The 27,666-nt window shown below is 37.6% G+C and overlaps 1 protein-coding gene across 1 annotated transcript in view; it reads right to left on the bottom strand.

Annotated features, from left to right (window-relative positions):
- Window positions 1-27,666, bottom strand: part of Adgrv1 (adhesion G protein-coupled receptor V1) — a 536,429-nt gene that overhangs the window by 463,456 nt on the left and 45,307 nt on the right. The window contains exons 11-21 of the mRNA XM_038323536.1: window positions 23,268-23,491; window positions 18,482-18,608; window positions 18,214-18,399; window positions 17,321-17,501; window positions 15,745-15,908; window positions 14,515-14,638; window positions 13,089-13,355; window positions 11,451-11,577; window positions 4,337-4,551; window positions 2,819-3,550; window positions 361-734 (exon numbers count right to left, since the gene is read on the bottom strand). Of these exons, the coding sequence (XP_038179464.1) occupies window positions 361-734; window positions 2,819-3,550; window positions 4,337-4,551; window positions 11,451-11,577; window positions 13,089-13,355; window positions 14,515-14,638; window positions 15,745-15,908; window positions 17,321-17,501; window positions 18,214-18,399; window positions 18,482-18,608; window positions 23,268-23,491 (2,721 nt within the window). The remainder of the gene's footprint in view (window positions 1-360; window positions 735-2,818; window positions 3,551-4,336; window positions 4,552-11,450; window positions 11,578-13,088; window positions 13,356-14,514; window positions 14,639-15,744; window positions 15,909-17,320; window positions 17,502-18,213; window positions 18,400-18,481; window positions 18,609-23,267; window positions 23,492-27,666) is intronic.

The following is a 27,666-nucleotide window of genomic DNA, read 5'->3' as shown; positions in this document are numbered from 1 at the left end:
TCCCTGTAAGAAAATAATGCAAATTGAAATAAAGTCTCAATTTCAATTATCCACACAGGCTTTCAGTATGAATTATTTCATTTACATATATGGTATCCAAAATATTAGCAAAATTATATATGGTACATATTTACTCAGTCTTTAAAGTGATTAACTTTACAGCTAATTGCTAAGAGTTATTTGTTCTTTTGTTTTTGCTTTACCTCAATAAGGCTACTTCAGCTGAAAACCACCAGGAACAGGGACTGAGATGTATACGTGCAAACACAGCTAAGACAGCTTCTGGAAGCTAGCTCAACCCCAGACAAATCTGCCTGCAGTGAACGTTTCACTAGGAACCTCTCCGAGTTCCCACCTTACCTCCGGTATACACGCTCCTGTGAAACCAAACAGGCCATTGGCATTGTCACTTTTCTGTATTCTTAGTCTAGCGGTAGTGTTTGCCTCAGAAATCTGAGCCCCTCCATAGACAGAGACCAGTTTAAGATGAAAGAATTCCTCTCCTTCCTCGTCACTGTCGTCTCTCGCAGAAACGATGAATGACTTGGCACTTTCTCCTTGTCTGAACTCCAGATACCCAGAAACGGGGTGTAGATCATTCCTGGCAGGCATAGCATGGAGTTCATAAATCTCTTCTGTCATCAGTTTCCGCTCATAGGTCCTCACATCCTGCATCCAACCTGTGAATCTGTCACTGCCATTCATGCCTGCCCCAATTCTCAGGATTCCAGGACCTGAAATTACACATGCGTTTAGATGCTACAACAGATGCTGGCTCCTGTCACAAGTTATAAGTGTGATTCAGAAAGCAAGACAATTTTACTAAAATATATACTTGGTAAGTAAAACTTCTGGCATAACTAGAAAGTCATCAAATAAACATTATCTTTTATATGACAAAAGAGAACCTGCACAATAATGTCTGGGATTTGTGATTTTGCACTGCAGTATCTAGCTTTGAAATTAAATGCTGCTCTTAAAAGTAAGTTATATCAATCTGTCAAAATCATTTATGGACAGAAAGATAATTTCATACATTTATATATGTGTATATATGTATTACATGTGTAGCCATGTATGTTTGTGTGTTGTATATTTATTTGAGTAGACATGTGTCCTATAACACTTTAAATTATTATTTTTTATTTATTTATTATGTATACAATATTCTGTCTGTGTGTATGCCTGCAGGCCAGAAGAGGGCACCAGACCCCATTACAGATGGTTGTGAGCCACCATGTGGTTGCTGGGAACTGAATTCAGGACCTTTGGAAGAGCAGGCAATGCTCTTAACCTCTGAGCTATCTCTCCAGCCCCCACTTTAAAATTATTTATTGATATAAAATGCCATGGGCTAGTTCGAGCCCAATTTTAAAACTTCAGATTAAAATCCTACAGAACTTGAAAGTTCTATGAACTAAAAATTCTTCTCCAGCTAAATAAAATGGTGGTTCTAGAACATGATGAATTCTAGGAACATGATGGTTTTCTACAGGCCAACTGTGGGTGAATATTTGTGGGTGACTTTTGTTTACGCTGCATTTGTTTAAATCTGTGAAGCTGTGTTACTGTGCCTGTCTAAAGCGCCTGATGGCCCTAATAAAGAGATGAACAGCCAATAGTGAATCAAAAAAAAAAAAAGGATAGGTGGGGCTAGGAAGCAGGAGTATAAATAGGAGGAGAACAGAGACCGAAGAAAAAAAAGAAGGAGCAAGAGAGCAAGGAGAGGAAGTAGGCCACCAGAAGCCAGCCACCAAGCAAGACGGTAAACATGGAGAAAGAAGTAAAGAAAGGTATGCAAAAAGAGAGAAAGATAAAAGCCCAGTGGCAAAAGGTATTCGGGTTAATTTAGATTAAAATAAAAAGTTGGCAAGAAACAAGCCAATAAGGTCGGGCATTCATAACTAAGAATAAGCCTCTGTGTGGGATTTATTTGGGAGCTGGGTGATGGGCCCCCCAAAAAGTCAAAAGAGTAAAACATCACACAACACCAACTATATCATTTCATCTAAAACCTAACTCAGTGTGGAAACAGAAGCAGGTCTTAGCAGGAAGAGCTCTAAAAATGGGGACAGCGTACAGGCCAGCGATATATCCCTACATGTTCACAGTCTTTGTTAGGAATTCGTCAATTTTAGTTTAGTTGCTTTGTTTTTATTTTGGGTTTTGAAGTTTTGTGACAAGATCTCATTATTGTTTCTGGCTAGTAACTTGCTACGTAGCTCAGGTTAACGTGTTCCTCATGATTCTCTGGCCTCGGCCACCCAAGAACATAGTCTATAGCGAGTTACTCAGAGAGAGAGCATGTGATTCGGCTGAAAGTCAACAAAGATTGTCTCTTCAAAGTAAGCCACAGAACTCATCCACGCTCCTACTAATAATATAAAGCATGTAATCATTTCTGGTGAATATTTTTGCCTTGATCCTCTTCTTCCTAATGTCCATTGCCTTTCCCTTCTGATCATCCTGAAGGATAAACAGTTCCCTAGACACAAAGGGCTGTTTCAGAATTCCAGACCTTTGCTCATTACTATGCTGAACAATTCTCATCCTGACCACTCACTTGAGAGACAACCGATGCTCCTAGTTTTTCTTTTCTTCCTACAAAGTTTTCTAGTCATCTGCTTACGCAGGTCTTGCCTAGAGCCTGTTTCTCTTTTCCCTAGAAATATTCAACGTAACTTCAAGATGGCACACAGCTTTGTAAGAAAAAAGTCATATTTCAAAACAGTTCCTAGCTGTGTTTTAAAAATCAAATTTTAATTGAAAATTGAGAATCTTTCAAATTCAGTGTGCTAGTTATGAAGTTGACACTCACCATCAGTAATGGCTTCTCCTTTCAGACTCTTGATTCCTCTGGGCATTGCACTTCCATCCAAATAGAATTCAATTATGCCATCATCTAGGATAATTAAAACATGAAGCCAAACACCTTCTTCTAAATATTTCATGACTGTGGTCTTGGCAATATATGTAACATTTGATCCAAACGTTTTGTAATGAAGGGAAAGGGTTACATGGGATTCGTTTGTTTGAATTTTTACCCCATAATAGATGCTTCCATTGCCATCCTCCTTTGCTATGAGAAATCCATTTGTATTGGCATTAGGCATTACCCAAGCTGAAAATGTAAAGTTGGCAATTGTGTTGTTCCTAGAAGGGTGGTACTTTGGGTCAACAGTCCCAAATGCACCTTCTAGTCCGCTGAAGTACAGGACGTCTGTTCCACTGTGGTGGCGTCGCATGTGTGGTTGCAAATGCACAGTTCTCGGGAAATTTCCCACTAGCAAAAAGTCGAGCATTGGTGGCAAACCAGCAGGGAACTCTCTGGAAAGTATTTCCCAGCCAACGCGTACATCACCAAAGATGCCCTGTTGTCTCAAAACAGTAAAGTTGGTAATATAAGACATATCATCTTCAGACAGGACATCTTCTGCCACTTCTCTGTCTAGACATTCTGGATCTAAGATGAAAATTCCAAAGGGATCATCATTGAATGGAATCATAACTGTCACCTGGAGGTTTGTTTCTGCTAGCTGACCTCCAAAACCTATAGGAAGAAAATTTAGAATTACTAGAAAGCCAGAAGTTTTAGTTTAAGAAAAAAAAGAAGTATGCGTTACAGAAAATGTTCTAGTTAAATAATTTAGTCATTATCAGTAAATAATGGGATTATCATATTGTTTTCACCACATTTTGAATGGCAATTTCATGAATAATATCAATTATCATATTCATATTGATAATCATTCAAGTCCCGCCCCCCAATATTTTTACACTTAAAACCAAAAATTGTGAGTTAGAGCAAGCCTCCATTCATAAAACTGAAACTCTTAACAGTTTGAGGCTAAGGGCAAAGTTCAATAGCAGAGCAGATAATTAGCGCAGAGCCTCAGATTCTATGCTTAATACCAATGAATAAGTAAGAAAAACTAAGACAGACACATTGTCATGTGTTTATAACCCCAGCACTCTGGAGATACAGGCAGTAGGATCCAGTGTTTAAGGCCATGCTGCGCTGACGGTGAGATCTCACGGCAAACCCAGCCAACCAGTACATCACCAAAGACACCCTGTTGTCTCAAAATGGTAAACAAAAAAAGAGAAAGAGCTGTAGATCTGTGAATGGTAGGGGGCTCCTAATGTACATAGGCTTAAGGTTTGACTCCAGTACTGCAAAAACAAAACAAAACAATTTCTACCAAGAAAGGGACTTTGACATTAAAATCAGACAATCATAAAACACTTTACCATCAACTGGATTTTATATACAACTCTAATGAAGCATATATTATAAAAATTTTGGTGATAGATAAGAGGTGAAAAAAGCCCTCACCTGAAATATTTACAAGCTTTAGGATATAAAATTCATTGAATTCAGGGATTCTATCTGGGAAAGCATGGAGAATTATTGGCTTTGATCCTTCTCCATCGATGAAGTTAACCGTCCCTGACATTTCATAGAACTCCTGTCCAGACTGCAGAGAAACATTCTGAAACAGTTGCCACATCACAGAAACATTGCCAAAGTGTCCTCGGTGCCTCAAAATCCTATGTAAAAATGGAACAAATTATTTTTATGGTTTTTATGAAACATGTATATGGTGAATATAACAAAAGCATTCTGTCTTCTCTTAAAAGTATACATTTTCTACTTATCCCTGAAGTAGCCAGCAGGTCTCACTGAGCAAAGAAGGAAAGGTAGGAAAGGGTAGCAAAAACTTAAATCCATTGATGAAATCCAGGAAAACAAAAATAAACAATGGTAAGAAATTAATAAATCCCTTTTAAAAAGCAAAAAAGGCTGAGGAAAAAAATCAGGTGAAGGAAATGAATAAAACTGTTCAAGATCTGAAAGTGGAAATGGAAGCAGTTAAAGAAAACACAAATTGAGGGAATCCTGGAGATGGAAAATGTAGGTAAGTGAACAGGAACTAAAGACACTAGCTTCACAAACAGAATACAAGAAATGGAAGAGAAACTCTCAAGCGTTGAAGATACGATAGAAGAAAATGATCAGTCAAAGAAAATGTTAAATCTAAAAAATTCCTGACAGAAAATATCCAGGAAATATGGGACAGCATGAAAAGATCAAACCTAAGAATAATAGGAATAGAAGGAAATTTCCAACTCAAAGACCCAGAAAATATTTTAACAAAATCATAGAAGAAAATTTTCCTAACCTGAAAAAGATATGCCTATAAAGGTACAAGAAACTTACAGAACACCAAATAGACTGGACCAGAAAAGAAAGTTCCCTCACCACATAATAATCAAAACGCAGCACATGCAGAACAACAAAAGAGTATTGAAAGCTGCAAGGGGAAACGGCCAAGAAACATATAATGACAGACCAATTAGAATTGCTCCTGACTTCTCAATGGAGACTTTAAAAGCCAGAAGGTCTCGGACAGTCTTGCAGACTCCAAGAAACAACAGATGCCAGCCTAGACTACTAAATCCACCAAAACTTTCAATCACCCTAGATGGAGAAATGTGTTATTCCATGATAAAGTCAAATTTAAACAATATCTAGTAACAAATCCAGTGCTATAGAAGGTACTAGGAGGAAAATTCCAACCCAAGAGAGCTAACTGCACCCATACAATCTCAGGAAATAAATAATCTCACACAAGCAAAATCAAAATAAGGGGAACACATACACTACCACCACAACTACTAACAACAAAATAGCAAGAATTAACAATCATTGGTCATTAATGTCACTCAATATCAATGGACTCAATTCCCCAACAAAAAAAAAAAAAAGACATGAACTAAGAGAATGAATTAAAAAAAAAAAACAGGACCCATCCTTATGCATCCAAGAAAGACACCTCAACATCAAACACAGATATTATCTCCAAGTAAATGGTTGGAAAATTATTTTAAAAGCAAGTGGATCCACAAAACAAGCTGGTGTCGCTATTTTAATATCTAACAAAATAGACTTCAAACTAAACTTAATCAAAAGAGAAGGGGAAGGACATTTCATACTCATCCACGGCAAAAACCCATCAAGATGATGTCTCAATTCTTAGCATCTGTGCTCCAAAGGCAAGGGTACCCACATATGTAAAAGAAGCATTACTAAAGCTTAAGTAACATGTTGACCCTCACACATTAATAGTGGAAGACTTCAATACCCCACTTTCACCAATGGACAGGTCATCCAGACAAAAACTAAGCAAGAAATAATGGAGCCAACAATTATTATGAACCAAATGGACCTAGCTGATATATACAGAGCATTTCACCCAAACACAAAAGAATATACCTTCACAAAACTGTCTACATACTGTCACAGTGCAAGTCTCATTAGATACAAGAAAACTGAAATAACCCCCTATACCCTACCAGACCTCCGCAGATGAAAGCAGGATTTCCTCAACACCAGAAAGCCTATAAACTCATGGAAACTGAAGTTCTCAACCGAATTAACACTGAGTTGAGGAAGAAAGAAAGAATTGAAGGATTACTACAATTAGATGAAAATGAGTGTACAACATACTCCCCAAAATTTTTTTCTCGTTTTATATTCTATTATTGCTCTTTAGATGCCTATTTGTTTTCTTAATTGTTTTTTTGTGCTATATATTTTCTCTGCTCCCCTCCCTTTCTCCCCACTCCCTATCTACCCTCTCCCATAATCCCCATGCTTCCAATTTACTCAGGAGATCTTGTCTTTTTCTACTTCCTATGTAGATTACATCCAAGTTTGTCTTTCTTAGGGTCCTCCTTGTTATCTATGTTCTCTGGGATTGTAAATTGTAGGCTGGTTTTTCTTTTCTTTATATTTAAAAACCACTTATAAGTGAGTACAAATGATATTTGTCTTTCTGGGTCTGGGATACTTCATTCAATATAATGTTTTTTAGATCCATCCATTTGTCCGCAAACTTCAAGATGTCATGTTTTTTCTGCTGTGTAGTACTTCATTGTGTAAATGGACCACATTTTCCTTATCCATTCTTTGGTTGAGGGGCATTTAGATTGTTTCCAGGTTCTGGCTATGACAAATAATGCTGCTACAATATACCCAAACTTATGGAACACAATGAAAGTTCATAGCACTAAATGCTTTTATAAAGAAATTGGAGAGATCTGTTACCAGCATCTTAACAACACACCTGAAAGCTCTAGAAAAAAAATAAGAAAATACACCCAAAAGGATTAGACTATAGGAAATAATCAAACAGATAGCTAAAATTAATAAAATAGAAACAAAGAGAAAAATACAAAAGAATCAATGAAATAAAGAGTTGGTTCTTTGAGAAAAATCAACAACATAGACACACCCTTATTTTAAAAAAATAACTAAAAGACACAGAGAAAACATCCAAAATTAGAAAATCAGAAACAAAAAGGGAGACCTAACAATAGACACTGAGAAAATTCAAGGAATCATTAGGTCATAACTTGAAAAACATTTACTCAATAAAATTGAAAAATCTAAAAGAAGTAGACAACTTTCTGATAGATAGCACTGATCAAAGTTAATCAAAATCATAAAAACAATTTAACAGACCTAATAGCCCCTAAGGCAATAGAAAGAGTCACTAAAGGTCTCACAACAAAAATGTCTAGTGTCAAATGGTTTTAGTGCAGAATTCTACCAGACATTCAAAGAAGAGCTAATACCAGCATTTCTCAAATTATTCCAAAAAATAGAAACAGAAGAAACATTGCCAAATTCAATTTTATGAGATCATAGTCACCCTGATACTCAAACCACACAAAGACTCAACGAAGAATAAGAATAACAAAACAAATTCTTTCATGAACATTGATGTAAAATACTCAATAAAATACTTGCAAATCGAATCCAAGGACACATCAAAAAGATCATCCACCATGATCAAATAGGCTTCAATCCCAGAAATGCAGACATATGAAAATCCCCATCATATCAACAAATTGAAAGAAAAAAAACCTCACATGACCATCTCATTGGATGCTGACAAAGTCCTTGACAAAAATCTAACAGCCCATTATAAGAGTCTTGGAGATATCAGGGATACAAGGGACATACCTAAACAAAATACAGGCATTTTACAGCAAGGCAAATAGCCAACAGCAAATTAAATAGAGAGAAACTCAAGGCAAGTCCACATAAATCAGAAACAAGAGCAGATTGTCTGCTCTCTGCATATTTATTCAATATAGTACTCAATGCTCTAGTTAGAGCAATAAGGCAACTAAAGGAAATCAAAGGTATACAAACTAGAAAGGAAGAAATAGAAGTACCACTATTCACAGATCATTTGACAGTATACATAAGCAAATCCAAAAATTCTATCGGGGAACTCCTACAGCTGATAAATACCTTTAGTGAAGTAGCTGGATACAAGATTAACTCAAAGAAAATCAGTAGATCTCCTATATGCAGAAGACAAACTGGCTGAAAAATATATCAGAGGAACAACAGCCTTCACAGTAGTCACAAATAATAGAAAGTATCTTGGAGTAACTCTAAACAAACAAGTGAAAGACCTGTATAACAAGAACTTCGAGTCTGATGAAAGAGATTGAAGAAGACATCAGAATATGGAAAGATCTCCCGTGCTCATGGATCAGTATGATTACCATAGTAAAAATGGCCATCTTACCAAAAGTAATCTACAGATTCAGTGAAATCTCCTTTAAAATTCCAATACAATTCTTTACAGACCCTAGCTAGTAGTATTTCCTGTCCCACAACACAATTTTTTACAGACCTTGGAAGAACGATACTCAACCTCATATGAAAAAACAAAAGGTAGATAGCAAAAACAATCCTGAATGATAAAAGGTATCCTCATCCTTGACTTCACACTGTATTACAAAGACATGGACATAAATTTACACATCTTTGAACACCTGATTTTTTTTATAAAGAACCAGAAATATAAAATAGAAAAAAGAAAGCATCATCTCCAAATGATGCTGGTCAAGCTGTATGATGGCATGTAGAAGAATGCAAATAGATCCATATCTATCACTGTACACAAAACTCAAGTCAAAGTTTATCAATAACTTCAACATAAACCCAGGTACACTGAACTTGATAGAGGAGACAGTGGGAAAAGGACTTGAACACATTGGCACAGGAGACAACTTTCTGTACAGAAAATAAACAGAGCAGGTACTAAGAGCACAAAACTGAAAGTTTCTGTAAGGCGAAGGACACTGTCAACAGGATAAAACAACAGCCTACAGAACGGGAAAGGATGTTCACACAACTGACTAAGGGCTAATACCCAAAATATATTTTTAAAAAAACTCAAGAAACTAGACATCAAAAAATCAAATAATCTGATTAAAAATGAGGTACAGCTCTAAATAAAGAATTCTCAACAGAGGAATCACAAAGGGCAGAGAAACAAAGAAATGTTCATCCTTAGTCATCAGGGAAATGCAAACAAAAATGTGTCTGAGATTCCATCTTACACCTGTCAGAAATGCTAAGATCAAATGCACAAATGACAGCTCATACTGGCAAGGATGCAGGGCAAAGAGAACACTCTCCATTGATGGTGGGAGTGGAAATTAGTATCATTGCTTTGGGAATCAATACTACAATTCCTCAGAAAATTGGGACTCTCTACCTTAAGATGCATTCTTGAGCATACACCCAGAGAATGCTAAATCATACCACAAAGACACTTGTGCAACTTTATTCATAACCGTCAGAAACTGGAAAGAACCTAGATGTCCCTCAACCTAAGAATGGAAAAAGAAAATGTAGTACATTTATACAATGGACTATTACTCCATTGGAAAAAAAAAAGCATCATGAACTTTGCAGGTAAATAAATGAAAGTAGAAAAATCTTGCTGAGTAACTAAGACACAGAAAGACAAACATGGTAAGGACTCACTTATAAATGGATACTAGCTGCAATGTAAAGGACAGTCATGCTACAATCCACAGAGCCAGAGAGACTAAGTAACAGAGAAGGCTCAAGGGAGGATGCATGAATCTCTCTGAGAAGAGAAAATAGAATAGATTTTGAGGGTTATGGGGGCATGTGGGGATGAGAACAAGAGGGATCAGGTATGAGGGTTATGGAGGTAGAGACAACTGGAAATGGAGGGCATATTTAAAGGGCAATGCGCAAACTCAGTGCAATAGAAACTCCCAGGAATCTATGAGGGTGATCCTAGTGAAGACTCATAGTAATGGGGAATACAGAACCTAAACCGGCCACCTTCTGTAACCAGGCAAGACTTCCAGAGGAGTGATTTAGGACACCAATCCAGCCACAAAACCTTCAACCTACGGTTTGTCCTGCCTGCACAATGTGCTGAGGTACAGGTGGCACAGAACTTGTGGGAGTGGCCAACAAATGACTGGCCCAGCTTGAGACCCATGCCATGAAAGGGAGCCCACCCATGACACATCCCTGAGCACCAGGAACCAGAGGTTGGATGGCCCAGAGACCTAGGATAGAAACAAACATGAACCTTAATGAAAAAGTCAATGAAATGATTCCTAACGATACTCTGCTATACTTGTAGAGAGGAGCCTACATAATCATCATGAGAGAGACTCCCAGCAAAGGATGGGAGCGGATGCAGGGACACACACCCACACATTGAGTGGAGCTTAAGAAATCCTTCTGAAGAGGGAAAAGAAGTATTGCAGGAGCCTGAGGGGTCAAGAAAACCCACTGAATCAGCTAATCTGGGCTCATGGTGGCTCAAGAGACTGAAATGACTTCCAGGGAGCCTGCATGGGTCTCACCTAGGTCCTCTGAATATATGTGACTGTTGTGCAGCTTGGTGTTCTTGTAGGACCCCTAGCAGCCTGGTATTCCTCTGGGACTCCTAGCAGCTTGGTGTTCCGTGGCACTCTTAAGGACTTTCTCTGATTCTTTTGCCTGCTTTTGGGACCCTATTCCTGATACTGGGTTTCCTCACCCTGTCTAAATATGAGGAGATGTGTCTACTTCTATTACAACATGATATGGCATGTTTGCGTGATATCCCTGGGAAGCCTGCCCTTTTCTGAAGGGAAATGCAGAAGGAGTGGATCTGGGAAAGAAGGGAGGTTGAGGTGATTTCAATGAGAGGATAAAAGGGAAACTGCAGTCAGTGTGCAATATGTGAAAGAAGAATGTTTTTACCAAAAAAAGTAATACATCAAAATTCACATTTGAAGGAGAAGAAGAAAGGAAAACACCACGTGCAAGGAGTCAGAAGCTGAAAAGTGAATAAATGTGGTCCTCCAGCCTTGAGAAGATAGAACATGGAGGGAAAAGGGCAGAAAGATTAAATTCTATTTAGCACATAAATGGTTCTCATGGTTAGTTCTCTTAATGAAAAATATTATAGTGGAGCATAAACAAAGTTATAATTTATTTATACATTTATATTTTTGTTGACATTAACAGTGTTTCAATTTTCACACACTTAAAGATCTTATTTTGTTGTATCTGATTTTAACTTTCCTTCTCCAAATATACTTACCAAAATGCATTCGTCTTTCCTTCTTCCACTGCTTTGTCTATGGGCTCCAGGGAAAACACCCCATTTGGATCATCATTGGCTTCAATTATGACTGTGGCTATTCCATACTGGTAAACTACCGTGTCACCTAAATTAAACACAAAAAGGTCAAAGTAATTTAAAAAGAAACTTCCTTTAATTTAACTAAAACAATTTTAATATGTATTCATTTTATTCACTTAAATTTTAAGAAATGTGAAACTAAAGATACTAAAGACTCAATGTCTTTAAAGATACTAAGTGCTCAATGGGTTAAGCACTTGCTGGATGTGTCTGTTTTTGCCTTCAGACCAAAGCATCTGTATAAAAGGCGGGAGCTTCCACAATCCCAGCTATGAGTAGACCAAAGGTTGCGAGATCCATAGGGCCTGTTGGTCAACCAACATGGATGAAAGGGCAAGAATGATGGTCAGTGAGAAACTCTGCCTCACAAGCATGGAGAGAATTCTAAAGGACAACTCCTAACAATATCCTCTGGCCTCCATGTGTATACATGTGTGAGCATAGACACAAGCAAAGTATTCATGTGAACGCATATTTATTCCCAGGCCACACACATTAAAAGGCACTAAAAATAACAAGACATCAGTAGTAATAACCACACACCCAGTGGTCAGATCCTATTTACTAAAAAAATTCTCAAATGCGGGGCTTCCAAAAGAATTGGCTGATTTCAGAATTGTTGCGGGAAGGTAACACATGAGTGTGAACAGCTTGGTGCAACAGGAGGTAGAAAAGTGCTTAAGGAATAATAAGGACATGTCAAACAGCAAAAGGCCATGCTGAATAGATTACTATTAGCCAAATTCGAGTGGAGGGAACCATAAAAGTAAATGATTGTAATACCACTAACATTATCACTAAATAGAATAAGATTCTACTCCAATAAATATCAGTGAAAAACTTGATTTTTTTGAGTATTAAAACAACCATATAATTGCAAATTAACTAGCCACAAACTTGGAGGTCATCACTTTTAATTGTACCAAAACAAATAATAAAGGGACAAAACAAAATCCTGATGAGAAATTGAGAATACAGAATTATCCCTGTGGTGTTATTACCAAAGATAAAATACTTGTGTCAAATAAAAAAGACCCATCAGGCAAACTCAAATGAGAGATATTCAAGCTTGTGGTTTTGCTGAGATCATGAAAGCCAAATAAGAACTATGGAATTGTTTCGGATTATAAAGATTAGAGGGACATTACTACTAAATGAAATGCATCGTTTCAGTAGGGTAATTTTGCTGCGAATGCTGGTATTGGAAGAACTAAAGAAATCTGAATGCTGACTGGTGACTGTGCACTGACACCATCTTCTTGAGTTCAATGCCAGGCTCCATTCCAGGTGCAGAAAGGACGTAGTCAAACAGCCCTGGGCTAATCCCCCTGGAACCATGAGCCAAACTCTTTCTTCTTATGAGCTGGATCTCACAGAATTTTGTCACACTGGAATCTACTATAGACTGCACAGTGACAGCTGTCTTCTTCACCCACCAGTCAAGAACGCAACAGAGCAACTCTCTTCCTCATGAGCAGTTACAGTTATAGTAAAGGTCAGCCTGGCACAATACTTAGCAGAACAGCATGTATTTACCTGTCGAATTGAAAAGGATTACATAAAAAGGTTCATCTGTTTCAGGGATTTCATCATCATTGACATATACGGATACACTCTGCTCCCTGCTCCCAGCCTCAAATACGAGAGCTTCTCCTAGCTCAACAGGAACAAAGTCTCCCTCTCTTCCCGAAGCCTCTCCATCCATGGTAGCATACTGGACAGTGCAGGTTACATTAACAGATCCATTTCTGAGCACTGTGAAGTTGGCAGTGTCCCCCTCCTGGATCCTCAGGACATAGGGCTCTGAAACATACATAGATATCCGTGAGCCTCTTCCATCCCGTGAGCCACTTCCATCCCGTGAGCACATTTTCAGAGCATGCTTCTTTCTCCCTGTCATCAACAAGGAAAGTCTGTACTCTAGTCTACTCTGCTCCCCCCTGATTGCTTCAAAAGTTCATGTCCTTTCCTGCATAATGCCCATGGTACCCAGTGTCTCTGGCAACTACTCTGTCATCAAAGCTCATGAGATTTCTAAAATTTTTTTTACTTCTGTTTATCATGCCTCATACTAAAGATAAGTTCCTTGAATATAGATCTCTTGTTTCATTTTGCCATGACAGTTGGGGATAAAAGACCAAGACTAACTCATTAACTATGTTACCTGAAGGCTAAGAATGGCAAAAGTAAAATTCAAGAGGCTCAGCGTGTTACTATATCAGCAGTTTCACCTATATACATCGTATAAAAGAGATTTCAGAGAATTAAAAGTCTGATTCTCATTTACAAAACTGAAAGATACCTCAGGGGCAAAAGTTAGTTGTACAGAAAGCAGCAAAATGACAAAAATGGAAAATCCTTCATTAATATGTCTATTGCTCATCTGCTACTGTAATAAGTGGCCGCCCTTAGGAAGAACACAGCCCTGAACCCATCCTATGCTCTTAGGAAGTGACTGGGGAAGCACACTCTTGTCTACCCAAAGCAAAGGCAATGCCATGGGATTTCAAAGAAGAAACAAAGGTATCCAGGGCTTTCCTTTGTTTTCATTGTGTTTCCGAAGGTCTTAAAAATAAAAAATGTTTAAACTCAAACAATGAAAATCAATCATCAAATGAACTGTGAAATTATATTTAAACAACACTATAAAAATGTTCAATTAATAATTCTTAAACATATGTATTGGGGATGGAGAGATAGCTCAGTAGTTCAGAGTACTTATTGCTTTTACAGAGGACCCAGGTTTGACTTCCAAGACCCACAAGACGGCTTCCAAACATCCTAACTCCAGTTGTAGGGACCCATTTTCCTCATATGGCTCCACAGGTCCAGCCATGCACAGAGTACACATACATACATTCAGGTAAAACATACATACACATAAAATTAAATAAGAATGTCTTAAAACACATATAGTATTTTAGAAGTATGCAAAGTCATTCAAACAAGATAGCAATACTACCTGCAAAATAAATCGGGTCATCATTCCTTAAAATCCTCAGGAAGGCAGTTGTTCTATTTCCTGTTTGAGCACCATTGGTTGCATTAAATAGAATGATGGTGAATTCCTCCATCTCCTCCGGAATCTTTGGGGAAATGGTACATACATATAAGTCAAGTGAATTATACATGTCATTCTGCATGCCTATTCATTTTTTGAAAGCACAGTTATAACTGCTAATATTCCTTTTCATCTCTAAGGCAGAAGCTTCTTAAAATGTTCCCATAAAACTCAGATTACCCTAAAATCATTTCAATATTCTTCCAAGCAGCCATTTAATTTTGTTGTAGCTATAGCGTGCAATGGAAATACATGTGTTTTGACTTAAGTAGGGAAAACATGGCTATGCCAGAGCTTATTTTATTTCTATAAGAAAACAGGAAAGAAATTAACTGTAAGAGGAAAAAATGGAACATAAAAACAATGTAAACTTTGGAACAGAGCACTAAGACTTGCTAGGATGTTAGGGCTCGCTTTTGTCTTTAAAGCTTCAGGAAGGTTCCAGAGTAGGTCCAAAGGCATCCTTACTGTGCTCTTTAAATGATGAGATTTCCATTCCTCTGATTCTTCTTACCCCTGGTGGGTCCTGTTCACATTGTTTGTGTGATCTAGTTTTCTCCCCACACCAAGACAGATAAAACATGAAAATTTGTCTGTTGGGGGACAGTTTTGGGGCAAAGGGGACATGTTTCACAGCTTTGCCCTGAGAAAGTTCCACTCCCCACCTCAGAGCAGTTCCTTGTCTTTCCTTTGGGGGCTCAGAACACCTGTGCTATTTCCTGATGCTGAAGTGTACAATGAGATACCCATAGGAGGGCTCTTCTTCAAAGTGCCTAAGACAAACCAGTTGCTAAACATCCTCCAAAAGCCTGAATCCCTGGTATTTGCTATATGATGGGGTTACTGATCGCCACCAATTGTAAGGATTTCAAAGTACAAATGCCTTCAAAGACACCCAAATAGCATTGCTTTCTTGTTGTCTATCCAGTCTGTCATAATGGAGCTCTTTATTACAGTTTCATAACAAAATGTATCGCCAGATATTTAATTACTTAATTAAGAAAAGAATGAAAGGGCTTTAAATTTAGAATGTTCACATGGTATATAGAGAGTCTGACCAACAGCACCACAAAAGATAAACCAACAGAATAACGCAATGAGCAGGCGAGGATCTATATGAGCAGCACTTACTTCATCCACAAGGGAGTAAACAGTGAGAGTTTTCGAAAATTCCTGGTCCCCGAAATAAACAGTTCCTTGCACAGGAAACACGTCTTGAGTGAAGTCTGGATGAACCATCCATGATACACTAACTTCACCAAAGTTGCCTCGAGTTCGTATTACACCATAGACAGCTGGGAAATACACACATGAACATAGTCTGATCTTTCAAACAAGCAAAACAACTTCTGAAATAAACAGGAAAAAAAAACCTCTTCATCAACACTTGTTGGGAGGCTTGCTTGCTGGTTGGAGGTTGCAGTCTATCATGGCCTGGCAGCTTTTTTTCCAAAGTTCAAGGACATGGGGACCCCCTGCCCCACCCCGCCCCCAGTGTGACTTCCTGCTCTCTACCTGTATTTCTGGAAAACGTGCCTAGATCTGGAGGACTGACTGTTCTGAAAGCTGTCTCTAAGCCAGATGCCGAATATATCCCTAGGGTGACCCTTGGCACAGTTTCCTGCTAGGAGCCTCCCCTGCTGCGCATGTAGTAACTAAGACTTATAATAGGAGCTCTGCCATAGAGCCACGGCCACATACGAAGCCTTCTGAAAGGGGTGTGCCACTTAATGCAAATTAGGATTTGTCCCCAGGCTCCCCAATCCTATACATTTCCTATACTCTGGAATAAGGTTGAGCTGATTCACTGAAGTCTCTTCTGGAGGGCTGTCTCCCTTGTTCACATGCCATTCAAGGATCTCTGTTGTGGCTTCTGCTTCTTTGTTCTCATGGACTGATGGCCAACTGACCACAAAGACAAAAGGAAACCCACAAAAACACTTGCTTAGCAAAATTACAAGGTTAACATAACTGTGTGTGTGTGTGTGTGTGTATATATATATATATATGTATTGAGCCTCTTCAATATTAAAAAGTCATCTGGCATAGAAATGGGATTGTAATCAATTATGTACAACTATTATAAAGCTCCACCAAAGGCACTACTGGAAGCTTGACTTGTACTGGACAGACGAAGTAATTTTAATCACCCAGACATTACTTTTCAAGTAATGGAGTTCTCATCCCCACTGCAATAGTTCCTCCACAATAACTCTTAGCTGTAGTGTCCACTCCATTTGACTTGACTTGATTCCTCCCCCGTGTCTGAGTTATAATGTATTAGCTAAAATCAAACTGTATCTGAAGTCTTCAATATCATCACAATGCTATGTAAGAAATGAAAACGGCAACCCTTCATATGAGTTTTAAAAGGTAAGTTTCTAAGCTGCATGTAATTTCCGAGGCAGACTGGAAAATTCACAACAGTTACTAAAGAAATGAGCTAAGGGGATGGTGAGAGGGGTCAGCAGTTCAGAGCGCTTACTGCTCTTCCAGAGGACCCAGGCTCAGTTCTAGCACCCAAACAGATGGCTGACCACCACTAATGTGTGAACTTCATGGACATCTGTACACACATGGTGCGCATAAATTCACACAAGTACGCACAAATACACATACAAATAGAAATATTTTTAAATTAAGGTGAAAAGAGATTAATGTCCTCTTCCATGAAAAGAAATAAAATGTAGTAAACATAATAGCTTACCACTATAAATATCCTCTCCTTTGCTTTCCTTTATTGACACAGTCAAACCATCAGAAACAAAGTCTATAATTCCATGAGGCTCGTCGTTTTTTAGAATGGTTATGTTGACAACTGTAGCACTTCCCAGCCTGCTCTCCCTTTCACCGTGGCTGCTGAGGACCACCCAGTAGTGCTCATCCAACTACAGAAAGCATGCCAAATTAGAAAAAAAGGTAAAGTTGATGCTCTCACAGCAAACACAATGCATGAATTACCTACAATATTAATATGTTCAACTTTTCAGGAACATACATAACACTAAAACAACAGAAGAACTGGTGTTATTCCTAATTTTTAAAAATATTTGCCTACTAAATGAAAGACAGGAGACATAATATGCATTATAAAAAAGCAAAAGAAACGATGATACTATTTTAATCTGGTAAAAATTCAAGAACTTTTTATTGATGATCTAGTATTCATTTAAATGAGCAAGAGTAAAAAATCAATTTGGAAGCTGCATATGTATTGCAGTATAAACACAAGTAAAGTACATCTGATTCTTCTCATATAAAGCAGATTTATTTCTTTCCAAACAATAATTTTATAGCAAAACTTTACTTCAGAACTACACCAGTAAGAGTTGTTGATATAGAGAATATAAAATAAACTTACATTAATGGAGAAAACTGATCAGACAAGCAAAATCTTATGGTTTTTTATTTCTTATTTGGAGGACAAGAATACACTCTTCTAAGCTGAATGAATCTTATTCTTCTTTTTAAGCTTCTTTCTAAGTATTTCCAAAGATGAATACTTATTCTTTCTCATATCTTGCTGTCAATGTTCAAAATACTTCTATTCTCAATATACAGCCTGCCCCATGAGCAAAAGAGAAATTCAAAACCTGGTACCTCTGGCATGCCATCCAACCTTGAGAGCAAGGTGATCACTACTTCTCGTTCCCCAGGTGTGAATTCCAGCACCCCTGTGTTTCCGTAGAACTCATTGCTCTCTCTGGGCTCTATGTGATAGCGCAGGAACTGTTTCACCAGACACCCCCTGGACCGAGTGATGCGGAGCTCTACAGCATCTCCTTCCTTGAAAAAAATCCACAGAATTTCAATCTCTTCTAGAACATGTCCCTGAAGCTATGAATAGGAAGTGAAGGTTCAGACTTACTCTTATGACGTAGGGTCCTCTAGAATTGTGAGAAAACTCGAAAACACCCCCGGGGTCATCATTTTCCAAAATAATTAGGTCCCGGCTAGTGTATCCTGACTTCAGGACTTCACTGTCCACACTCACCCTGAAAAGGGAGAGAAGAAAAAGCACTGCTATTCTGAATTGTTCATGCTTTGAAAGAGACAGGAGTGTTTACATGTCTCCCAGATAATTCGAAAGGCAACCAGGAGTTAAAGCTTACAGTAAATTTACAAGTATTAAAATCACTTCACACCAAACCTGTTTCCACTGATAACACTGCAAGACTTTCACATTTTTGTATCTTTCTTTTATTTGACTGGACTAAACACTGCATAGATACAAAAGAATATAAAAACTATTCATATAAAGTATCAAATCCTGTAAAATTTTACTGCAGTTTTAGAAAATTATATTTTGTAATTGGTTGGAAAATATAGTTAAATAACCTGATAGCTGTTGCATTCTGCTTCTCTGATATGTGTTTTACATTTTAAATTTTATTTACATGTGAATTTCTTTTAAGTCTCCTTAAAAATGATTATGTTAATTGTGTAGTAATATGTATTAACTGGGTAACTACACACTACAAATGATGAAAACTAAATAAACACAATTTTGATCAAACTTTTATGAATACTTTTTTTTCTTTGAAGTGTTTCCTATGTCTCAGTTTTAACCACAAACTTTTTTAGAAAAGAAAATGTAAAATATATTAGAATAAAAGGAATGAAGTGGATCTGAGATGCTGACATGCAATAACAACTAGTGTGTGTGTGAGGGTGTGTGTGTGAGTGTCTGTGAGAGTGTGTGTGTGAGTGTGTGTTTGTGAGTGGATGTGCATGTGTGTGAGTGTGTGTGCATGTATGTGTGTGTGAATGTGTGTGTGTGCGTGAGGAGTGTGTGTGTGCGTGTGTGTGAGTGTGTGTGTGTAGATCAACAGGTGTATAAATAAGCTTTTTTAAATTTCTGGTATTTGTGTAAGAGTATAATTGGGATGATCAAAGAGAGAGCAGGTTCTGAGATCTGGAGTTAGCTCTCGGGAAGTCTTAGCCACATGAGTTGAACTGAATCTCTCCACATGTCACTTCCTACTGAGCAAAAGTATAGTCATGATCTGAGCTCCAAATCACAATGAAACCACAAACAATCCATAGAAATGCACACAGGCTGGTGGTTTCAAAGAGGGAAAAAATGATTAACATGCTTCTGCTTATACAAATCACACAAGCAATACCCAACATGCTAGTGACCACAAAGGAAGTAATCCGAACACCAGACAGCTATTTGCTGTGTTAACAATGCCTCTATTTCATTTCTATAAATATCTTCATCAATTGAAATCCCCTGTGTCCAAGTAAGCTAGGAGACAAGAAAACTGGATGAGAAGCAAAGCATACAAATCAGTATGCACAGTAAATAGTTACTTTTAGACTTCTCTAATGTATGATGCAAGCTCAAAAATATTCTCTATAAAACACAGGCATGAAAGCAAGAAACTGCAAAGATATACCCAGAAAAGCCACTGGTTTCATATTCTCTATTAAGCAAAATATGGTCATAAAGGATTTCAGAGTTAAACTACAGTTACTCTCTGGTGTAAACTATTTGGAAATTTAAAATTTAAAATGCTTCAAAATGTGATAACACTCAATTCTTCAATGCTTTCTTAAATATTTTAAGTGCATTCAGAACGCAAAACTGAGGACCTCAAATTTCAAACCACTCAGACAAAACCCACTGTCATTAGAGAATAAAACTGCACACAGACATGCACAGCCAGGTGGACAGGCAGCATTGCTCAAGACTGGTCATGCAGAATGGCAGCTTCATCATAAAACGGTCACTCACAGGAAAAAAATAGTGAATCTTCAGAACAAGACATTATTCTGCACACTTACCCAAAATACACGACAAATCTTTCCGTTTCTACCCTGTCAACACAGAAAGAACTGTGGGAAGGGGGAAGGAGAGAAGGCAAACATAGCATTTGCTAAAACCTCAGGATGGAAAGCTCAGTGTAATGGTGAAATAAAGTTAAAGGAAGCGCCCTTACTACTCACCCCTACCCCGCCTCCTAGAGCTAGCAGTTTTCAGTTTACGGGAACTGTGCACATTGTGTTCTCTGCTATTGTCAAATGCTAGCAATCCCACTCAGGGAAGATGACCCCATGACCAGCAAGCATGTCAAGCAAGCATGTCAAGACATTCCTTTCCTGGCCCCCTATAGAGCACAGAAGCCTGAAAGTGTGCACTTCCAGAAGCCACAGCAGCTGAGCAAATTTCATTCAGCCCTACTTATAATTACTTACTCACTTTATTAGGTTTGGAAAAAAAAACCTTTCATCTTCAGATCTAAAGCCAGTTGCTATTTGCATTAAAATCATCAAAACCCCGTAGCAGAGAAATCTATACCTTTCGATATTTCAGAGAATACATTTATTGAGTCACAAGACATCACCACTGTAACTACAGCTTAGTGTCAGGAAATCTAGTTGTCCACATCCCTAGTGTATTTCATCGTCCACTTGAAAGGTACACATCAAAACAAAGACCTCTCGAGCTCAGAGTTTAAAGTAGAACATATCATTTATAAATAAAGATTTATGTACCATATAATTGTCTTTATGAAATAAAATAACAAAAATTGCTTCTTATTGCAGAATATTAAACAATAGAATACTTTTAATAGGTATTATATTGAAGTTACTTTTAACTGTTTAGTATCAAGCCAATTTCTGTTTATATTTAGTTTAAATTTAAAGCACTTGAGTTGACCTTGAGATAAAACTGTGAAACCTACCCTAATAAAGCATTCCTTCTTCCATTGTGATATGATCACACTAGTCTTTGTTCATTCGTTATTTGCTTAAGTTTGGGTAAGACTTTGCAAAACTAAAGGAAGATTTTGACAAAATCACTTCCAAATGGTAAATTTCATTGTCATTTATTTATCTGAGCATTTCTTTGGATGCAAGAGTATTATTAGGCTATTCTTGTTTGAACACCAGTTACTAACTGAATTGACATTTTGGTGTAGAATTTGACTGATTGGTTTTGTTTTAAAAGAACCATAATATTTTAAAAAACAAAGAACTCTATGATTTGCTCTTTCCTGTGGTGTATGATATACTCTTCCACATAGAGAGAAGAAGGAAAGGAAAGAAAAAGCTTTAAAAAAAGAGTTAATTCACTTCAATCTTCATGTTACACTTAAAGATTACACAGAAGTGCCACTGGACTTGCAGAGGTACATATACTTCCAATTGTTCTTTAAATATCTAGTTGAGATCAGACAGGCTAACAAGGTTTCGAGCAAGTTCCACGGGCTTATAATTATTATCCAATTTGCTTTAGTTTAGTTCAATAGCTCAGACCGAAGCTATTGAAAAGCTCCATGGAAAAAAATTAATTGCCAATTTATATGTCATTGAATTTCACTAACTTTTATCACATGAAGCAGTTTTCCACAAAGCCGTCTGTATCATGGTGTTATAAGATGGTGACATTAAGACTGTGGGTTTTAGCTGTTGGGATTTATTATTGTTTTATTTTTGTGAAAGAAGAAAATAAGTATATGTTCTGATAAATAAAAATAAGTTCTGATGATAACAAAATGACCAGTGGCCTCTCAAAAGACCCACTCTCTGTAGTCTACATTTTGTTCATTCACTTTAAAACTACACCAGACAAGGGGGTGTACGCCTTTAATCCCAGCACTTTCCTCTCCAGAGGCAGGTGGATCTGTGAGGCTGAAGCCAGCCTGGTCTACAGAGAGAGTTCCAGACCAGACCAAAAACAAGGGTGGGGAGGCCTAGGAAGTGACAATCAGATACAAAAGATGACACGATTAAGCTTTTCCTGCCTTACTCATAAATAACATGCTATAAAAAGGTCAAGTTCAGAGTTCTAACTGTACATCTGCAGTGCACGCTACCCACAGCACCGTAGCTGTGTTTCTAACTGTACATCTGCAGAAAACTCTACCCACAGCGCCGTAGCTGTGTTTCTAACTGTACATCTGCAGAGAACCCTACCCACAGCGCTGTAGCTGTGTTTCTAACTGTACATCTGCAGTGCACTCTACCCACAGCGCCGTAGGTGTGTTTGCTTTCTAAAACCATTGTCACCAATTAATCAGGCTCCATTTCCTCTTTAGAAAGCATCTGAATTTTCTTAAAAAATAAATAAATAAAATATAACAAAGCCCTTAGAGACTGTGGTGCCTCCTGGAAATGCTGCATGCTTTCTTATTATGATGGCTAAAATGTTAATGCATGAATTTGTATGATTTTATTCTATAAAATAATAATTACTTAGTACGTAAATCCCATGTAAAGAGAATAAAGGTTAATCTTGTCTTTATAATCACTCATAGAAGTCTAATCTTTCTTGAAAGTGAAGATGAGTGTGTCACTAACGTTTTCGATGGCTTGTTGCTGCCCTCATAAGCAGAGCAATATGACTATGTTTCAGACTTCTCAGCTACTCCCCATAACTGTCAGCTACTCCTCATAACTGTCAGCTACTCTTCCATGACTCTCTACATAATGCTCCCCCAGAGTAAAACAGGATGGTGAAGGGTCACAAATACAATAGTCTTCAAAGAAAAGCTGATCCATACACAACAGAAACATCTGAAAGCCATGCTAACCCTTCTCCACAGTTTTCACCACATATGGAGAAATTAACTAAAACAAAATCAAAATCAAAATCATTAATCAAACAGACAGAAGTTACCGTTCCCGCCACGAGCCATTATTACCTGTCTAAGGAAAGGGTAACGGTTTCATTCAGCTCCGGTGTGTCATCGCCTTTGACAGTAATGTCGACTGTTGTGTCGCTTTGCCCAGATAAAAACACAACAGAGCCATTGAAAGGACCCGTATCATCCATGGTCACTGCGTGTGAATTAAAGCCAGAGGGCTTCAAACTCCAGTAGACAGTAGCCTGGCCATCAGTTCCATCTCGATGTAGGGGGATAGATACCTTATATTAAGAAGAAAAAGAAGAAAAACTTGCCCAAACATGTATGCTCATGAGGAACATGAACTTTCCACGCACATGCAAGTATAACTGGCTGACCGTGTGTACTTCATATAAAGAAGTAAACAACCAGGTGGTATTAGAAACACAGTTGAAGAAGCAGGAAAATAATTTTGATACTTTTTATGTTTTTTGCTGATCAAATTTACCTGCAATATATATACCATGCCAAAAATATAACCTTGGAATTATCTTAATTAAAAGGCAAATATATTAGAAAACTAAAAAATAGCGAAAAATATAAAACTGTACATTTTGCTATTCTGGCTAGCAACTGAGCCTGAAACAACTAAGCAAAGAAAAATTCTTGGGAAGAAAATAAATAAAATAAAATAAAAACTACAAAGAGGTGACCCTCAGTCATGTGAGGGAGCTGGGTGAGACCTGGAACAGTAGAAATAGTAAATTCACAGCTTCACGCAGTAAACAAAGCAACACATTCCCAGGGAATGAAGTAGATGCTTTTTAGGCTTTGCGGGGAAAAGAGTAAACTTTTGAAAATATATGAAGTCAAAACCATTTTGAAAAGTGAATCTTCACCGTCCGTAGAATTGTAGAATCTAACAATAAATGAAGGAAACAGTGGTCAAGATACATGAGACTTTGATAACAAAACCAACTCCCCTCGTTTCTGACCTAAACATTACCAATTTAAAGCAAACCTAAGTGGGAGGTACTTGTCTTTGACAGAATGTGATACAGCAATACAGAGGTATCCCTAAATAGAAGGACACTTAGTCACAATTCAACTACAACAATGATGCTTAGGGAAGGAAAGAGGAGAGGAGCATGCTTTTGTGCGTGTGTGTCTGTATATGTGTGCATGCATGTGCGTGTGTGTGCATGTGTGTGCATGCGTGTGTGTGTGTGTGTGTGTGTGTGTGTGTGTTGCTAAGGCTAAGCATTTCACAAATCCACATCACTATAACTAGTATTAACCATGGACCTCCAAGCTACCTCTGAGTCTTCAGTTATACCTGAGGCAGCACAAACGAAAGTCAGAGAACAAAACCCAAAACTACTTTGTGTTTCTACAATATGACCACTAAAAGCCGGATTCATAACTGGCTATCAAATGTTATACCCTGTGTAAAACCAATCACTTTTTAACAATCTAACTGATATGGGATGTCCTTCTGTACATGTGTTGCTTTTATTGGTTAATGAATAAAGTGGCTTTGGCCTATGACAGAGCAGAATATAGCCAGGCTGAAAGGGATAGAGAGAGAGTAGGTGGAATGAGGGAGACACCATGTAGCTGCCAAAGGAAGTAAACACCACGTAGCTTCCCAAGAAGCAAGAGGTAACGAGCCACAAGCCTCATGGTAAAATACAAAATAATACTTTAAAATAAAAGAGCTAGCTAAAAATATGCCTGTAATTAATATTTCTGTGTGATTATTTGTGTCTGTGCAGTCAGGAAATTAAAGGGCAGTCTCTGCTTACAGATGGTGCCAATGTGGGCCAACTACATCCACATAAAACCTGACAGAACTTGAGAAGGAATTCTAGACACAAAAGAATGGAGTTAAGCATGGCTTCTTGGTAGCAGCATTTCTTCAGATGGGCTCTGTTTGCTAGAGGCAAGCAGAGGCACAATTCCATTAAGAGAAAGCTTCCTGGCTTAGCATTAGCAGCAAAAACTGTGCAACTTCTTTAAGAAAGGTCTTCGTGGTTCATGCTGACAGCACAAACTATGGTTCTGCACTTAAATGGGTTTGTGAACAGCAATGCTACTATTTGTTTAATGGTGACATAGATCCCCTACGTCCCTGGAGCTGGGGTGGTGAGCATGGCTTGAAGAGGCAGCAAACATGCCTCTGCCATGTTAGATGGGGCAGAGCAAATAGGCAGAGCTGTGGAGTTGGTTCTAGTCACCCTGATTAGCATTTTTAAAAAGAAAAAGGTGCTTCTGGTCAGAAAATGATTACAGATATGCAATAAAGACAGATTTGACAAAATAAATCTCTGAAGGGGTCACAGTGTCTCTGTGTGTGTGTGTGTGTGTGTGTGTGTGTGTGTGTGTGTGTGTATGCTTCAGAGAGAGAAAAAAGAATATAGACAGTTATAAAAAGAAGTAAGTAAACGAAGTCTTTAAAGAGACAGTAAAAGTAATATAAAAGAATACAGACAGTCATAGATTAATGAAGTAAAGAAAAATAAGTCACATAAAGAGGAAAAATACACAGAGTCTGGATTATATTTATTATTGTGTTTTCTTTAAATTTTTTGACTACACAGAGACATTTGATTCTGGGGGCTGCTAAGCTAAGCCCAACATATATATTTTAAAGGTATCTTGACTTCAAAATTTGAGTCTAAGGATATGTTACTCTGGAAAAAGAGGTTCTGCTTTTGTTTCCACAGATGAGAACATGTGGATTACTTCCAGGCTAATTGGTTTGATGCAACAAGAACCCCCCAGAAAGGTCTCCGTGAACCCTAAAAATACTTAACCCAAAAAACAGCAGGAAGCAGTTTAGAGAAAACAACACTTAAATTCCCAAAATGATTATTTATAAATGCTTATTTTCATTTAAAGGGGGATATGATATAGAGATGAATATTTTGCATTGGTATGGATCTTGGTATATTGATAGAAATTTAAGGATGATTTGTTACAATGTGTATATGGTGTATACATATTTCTGCTCTTGTTTAAGGTATTGTATTTGTGCAGCTCATTTAAAAATGTAATATATAATTAAGAAATACAGATTAATAGTCTTTTATAATAATCAAACTTTTAGTCATGTTAGTTAGGTTTTCTAGATGTACAGAGATATATTTCATATGAATAGGTATTCTTCAAATTTTTCAAACACTTACAGACTATGGCATTTAAAATGTTTTAAGGACTTAGACTTTTATGAATAGTGAGACATGCTGCTTCTGGCAACTCCAATTCCTTCAAAGAAGTTGATGGGCATTGAAGAAACTCATTATCAAATTGCCTTCAGTGTGATAAGGCTAGCCATTTTGGCAAGAAACTGCTTTTGGCTGGATTGCTTGATGGTATGCTATATGAACCAGACTTGCAGGACCCACAGAAAAGTGATTGCTGAATTTTCCCAGTGATGGGATGGTCCCATAATGTTTCTGCTTCATGAAAGAGTCTGCCAGACATTCTGCAGGACAAAGAAGAAAGTAACTGACAAACTGACAATACAGGCAAAGAAGTGTTTCAAATTTTCTGCTTTATTGAAAAGTCTGCCAGATACTATGGGCCTGTAGGCTGAAGATGGAAGCCCCAATTTTACAGAAGAACTTTGGATGACTGTCCAGGCAGTGAGATGCCTCTGTCAATTCTAGACTTTTGGAAGTTGCTTACAATGCACTTCCTGTTAACTTAGGCAATATTATATCCTTCCGGCATCTTTGATGGAGTTGAAGAATAGATAGTTATAATTATAGTTTTCCTTAGTTATAATAAAAGATAAATCAGATATGAGACTTTAGAGTCACAAAGATAAGATACATGATAAAATGTTTTCCTTAATTTACTAAATATAAATGGACTAAATATTATAACTATAATTTTTCTTGATAACTGTTTTGTATATGCAATTTTATTATGTCAAAGTTAAAACCTTCCTTTTTAATTAGATAGAACAGGGGAGATGGTGACCTTCTGTATATGTGTTGCTTTTATTGGTTAATGAATAAAGCGGCTTTGGCCTATGGCAAGGCAGAATATAGACAAGCTAAAAGGGATATATAGTGAGAGTAGGCAGAGTTAGAGAGATGCCATGTAGTTGCCGAAGGAGGTAGAAGCCATGTAGCTGCTGAAGGAGGTAGATACCATGTAACTGCCCAAGAAGCAAGAATTAATAAACTGCGAGCCTTATGGTAAAATAAAAATAATAATTCAAGATATAAGAGCTGGCTAGCAGTACATCTGAGTTGTTGGCCAAACAATGTTGTAATTCATATAGTTTCTGTGTGATTGCTTATGTCTGAACAATCAGGAAATGAAAGAGCAGTCTCCATTTACAATCTACTCTCACCCTGAGCAATTAATTCTACATTTTTCCTTAAATTTTTTAATTGAAATAGTATTGCATCATTTCCCTTCTTCCTTTTCCTTCCTCCAGCCACTCTCAGTTACTTCCTAGAAA

Source organism: Arvicola amphibius, chromosome 3 (genome assembly GCF_903992535.2).
Source record: "Arvicola amphibius chromosome 3, mArvAmp1.2, whole genome shotgun sequence".
Lineage (NCBI taxonomy): Eukaryota > Metazoa > Chordata > Mammalia > Rodentia > Cricetidae > Arvicola > Arvicola amphibius.
This window is presented reverse-complemented; position numbering and strand designations above follow the sequence as displayed.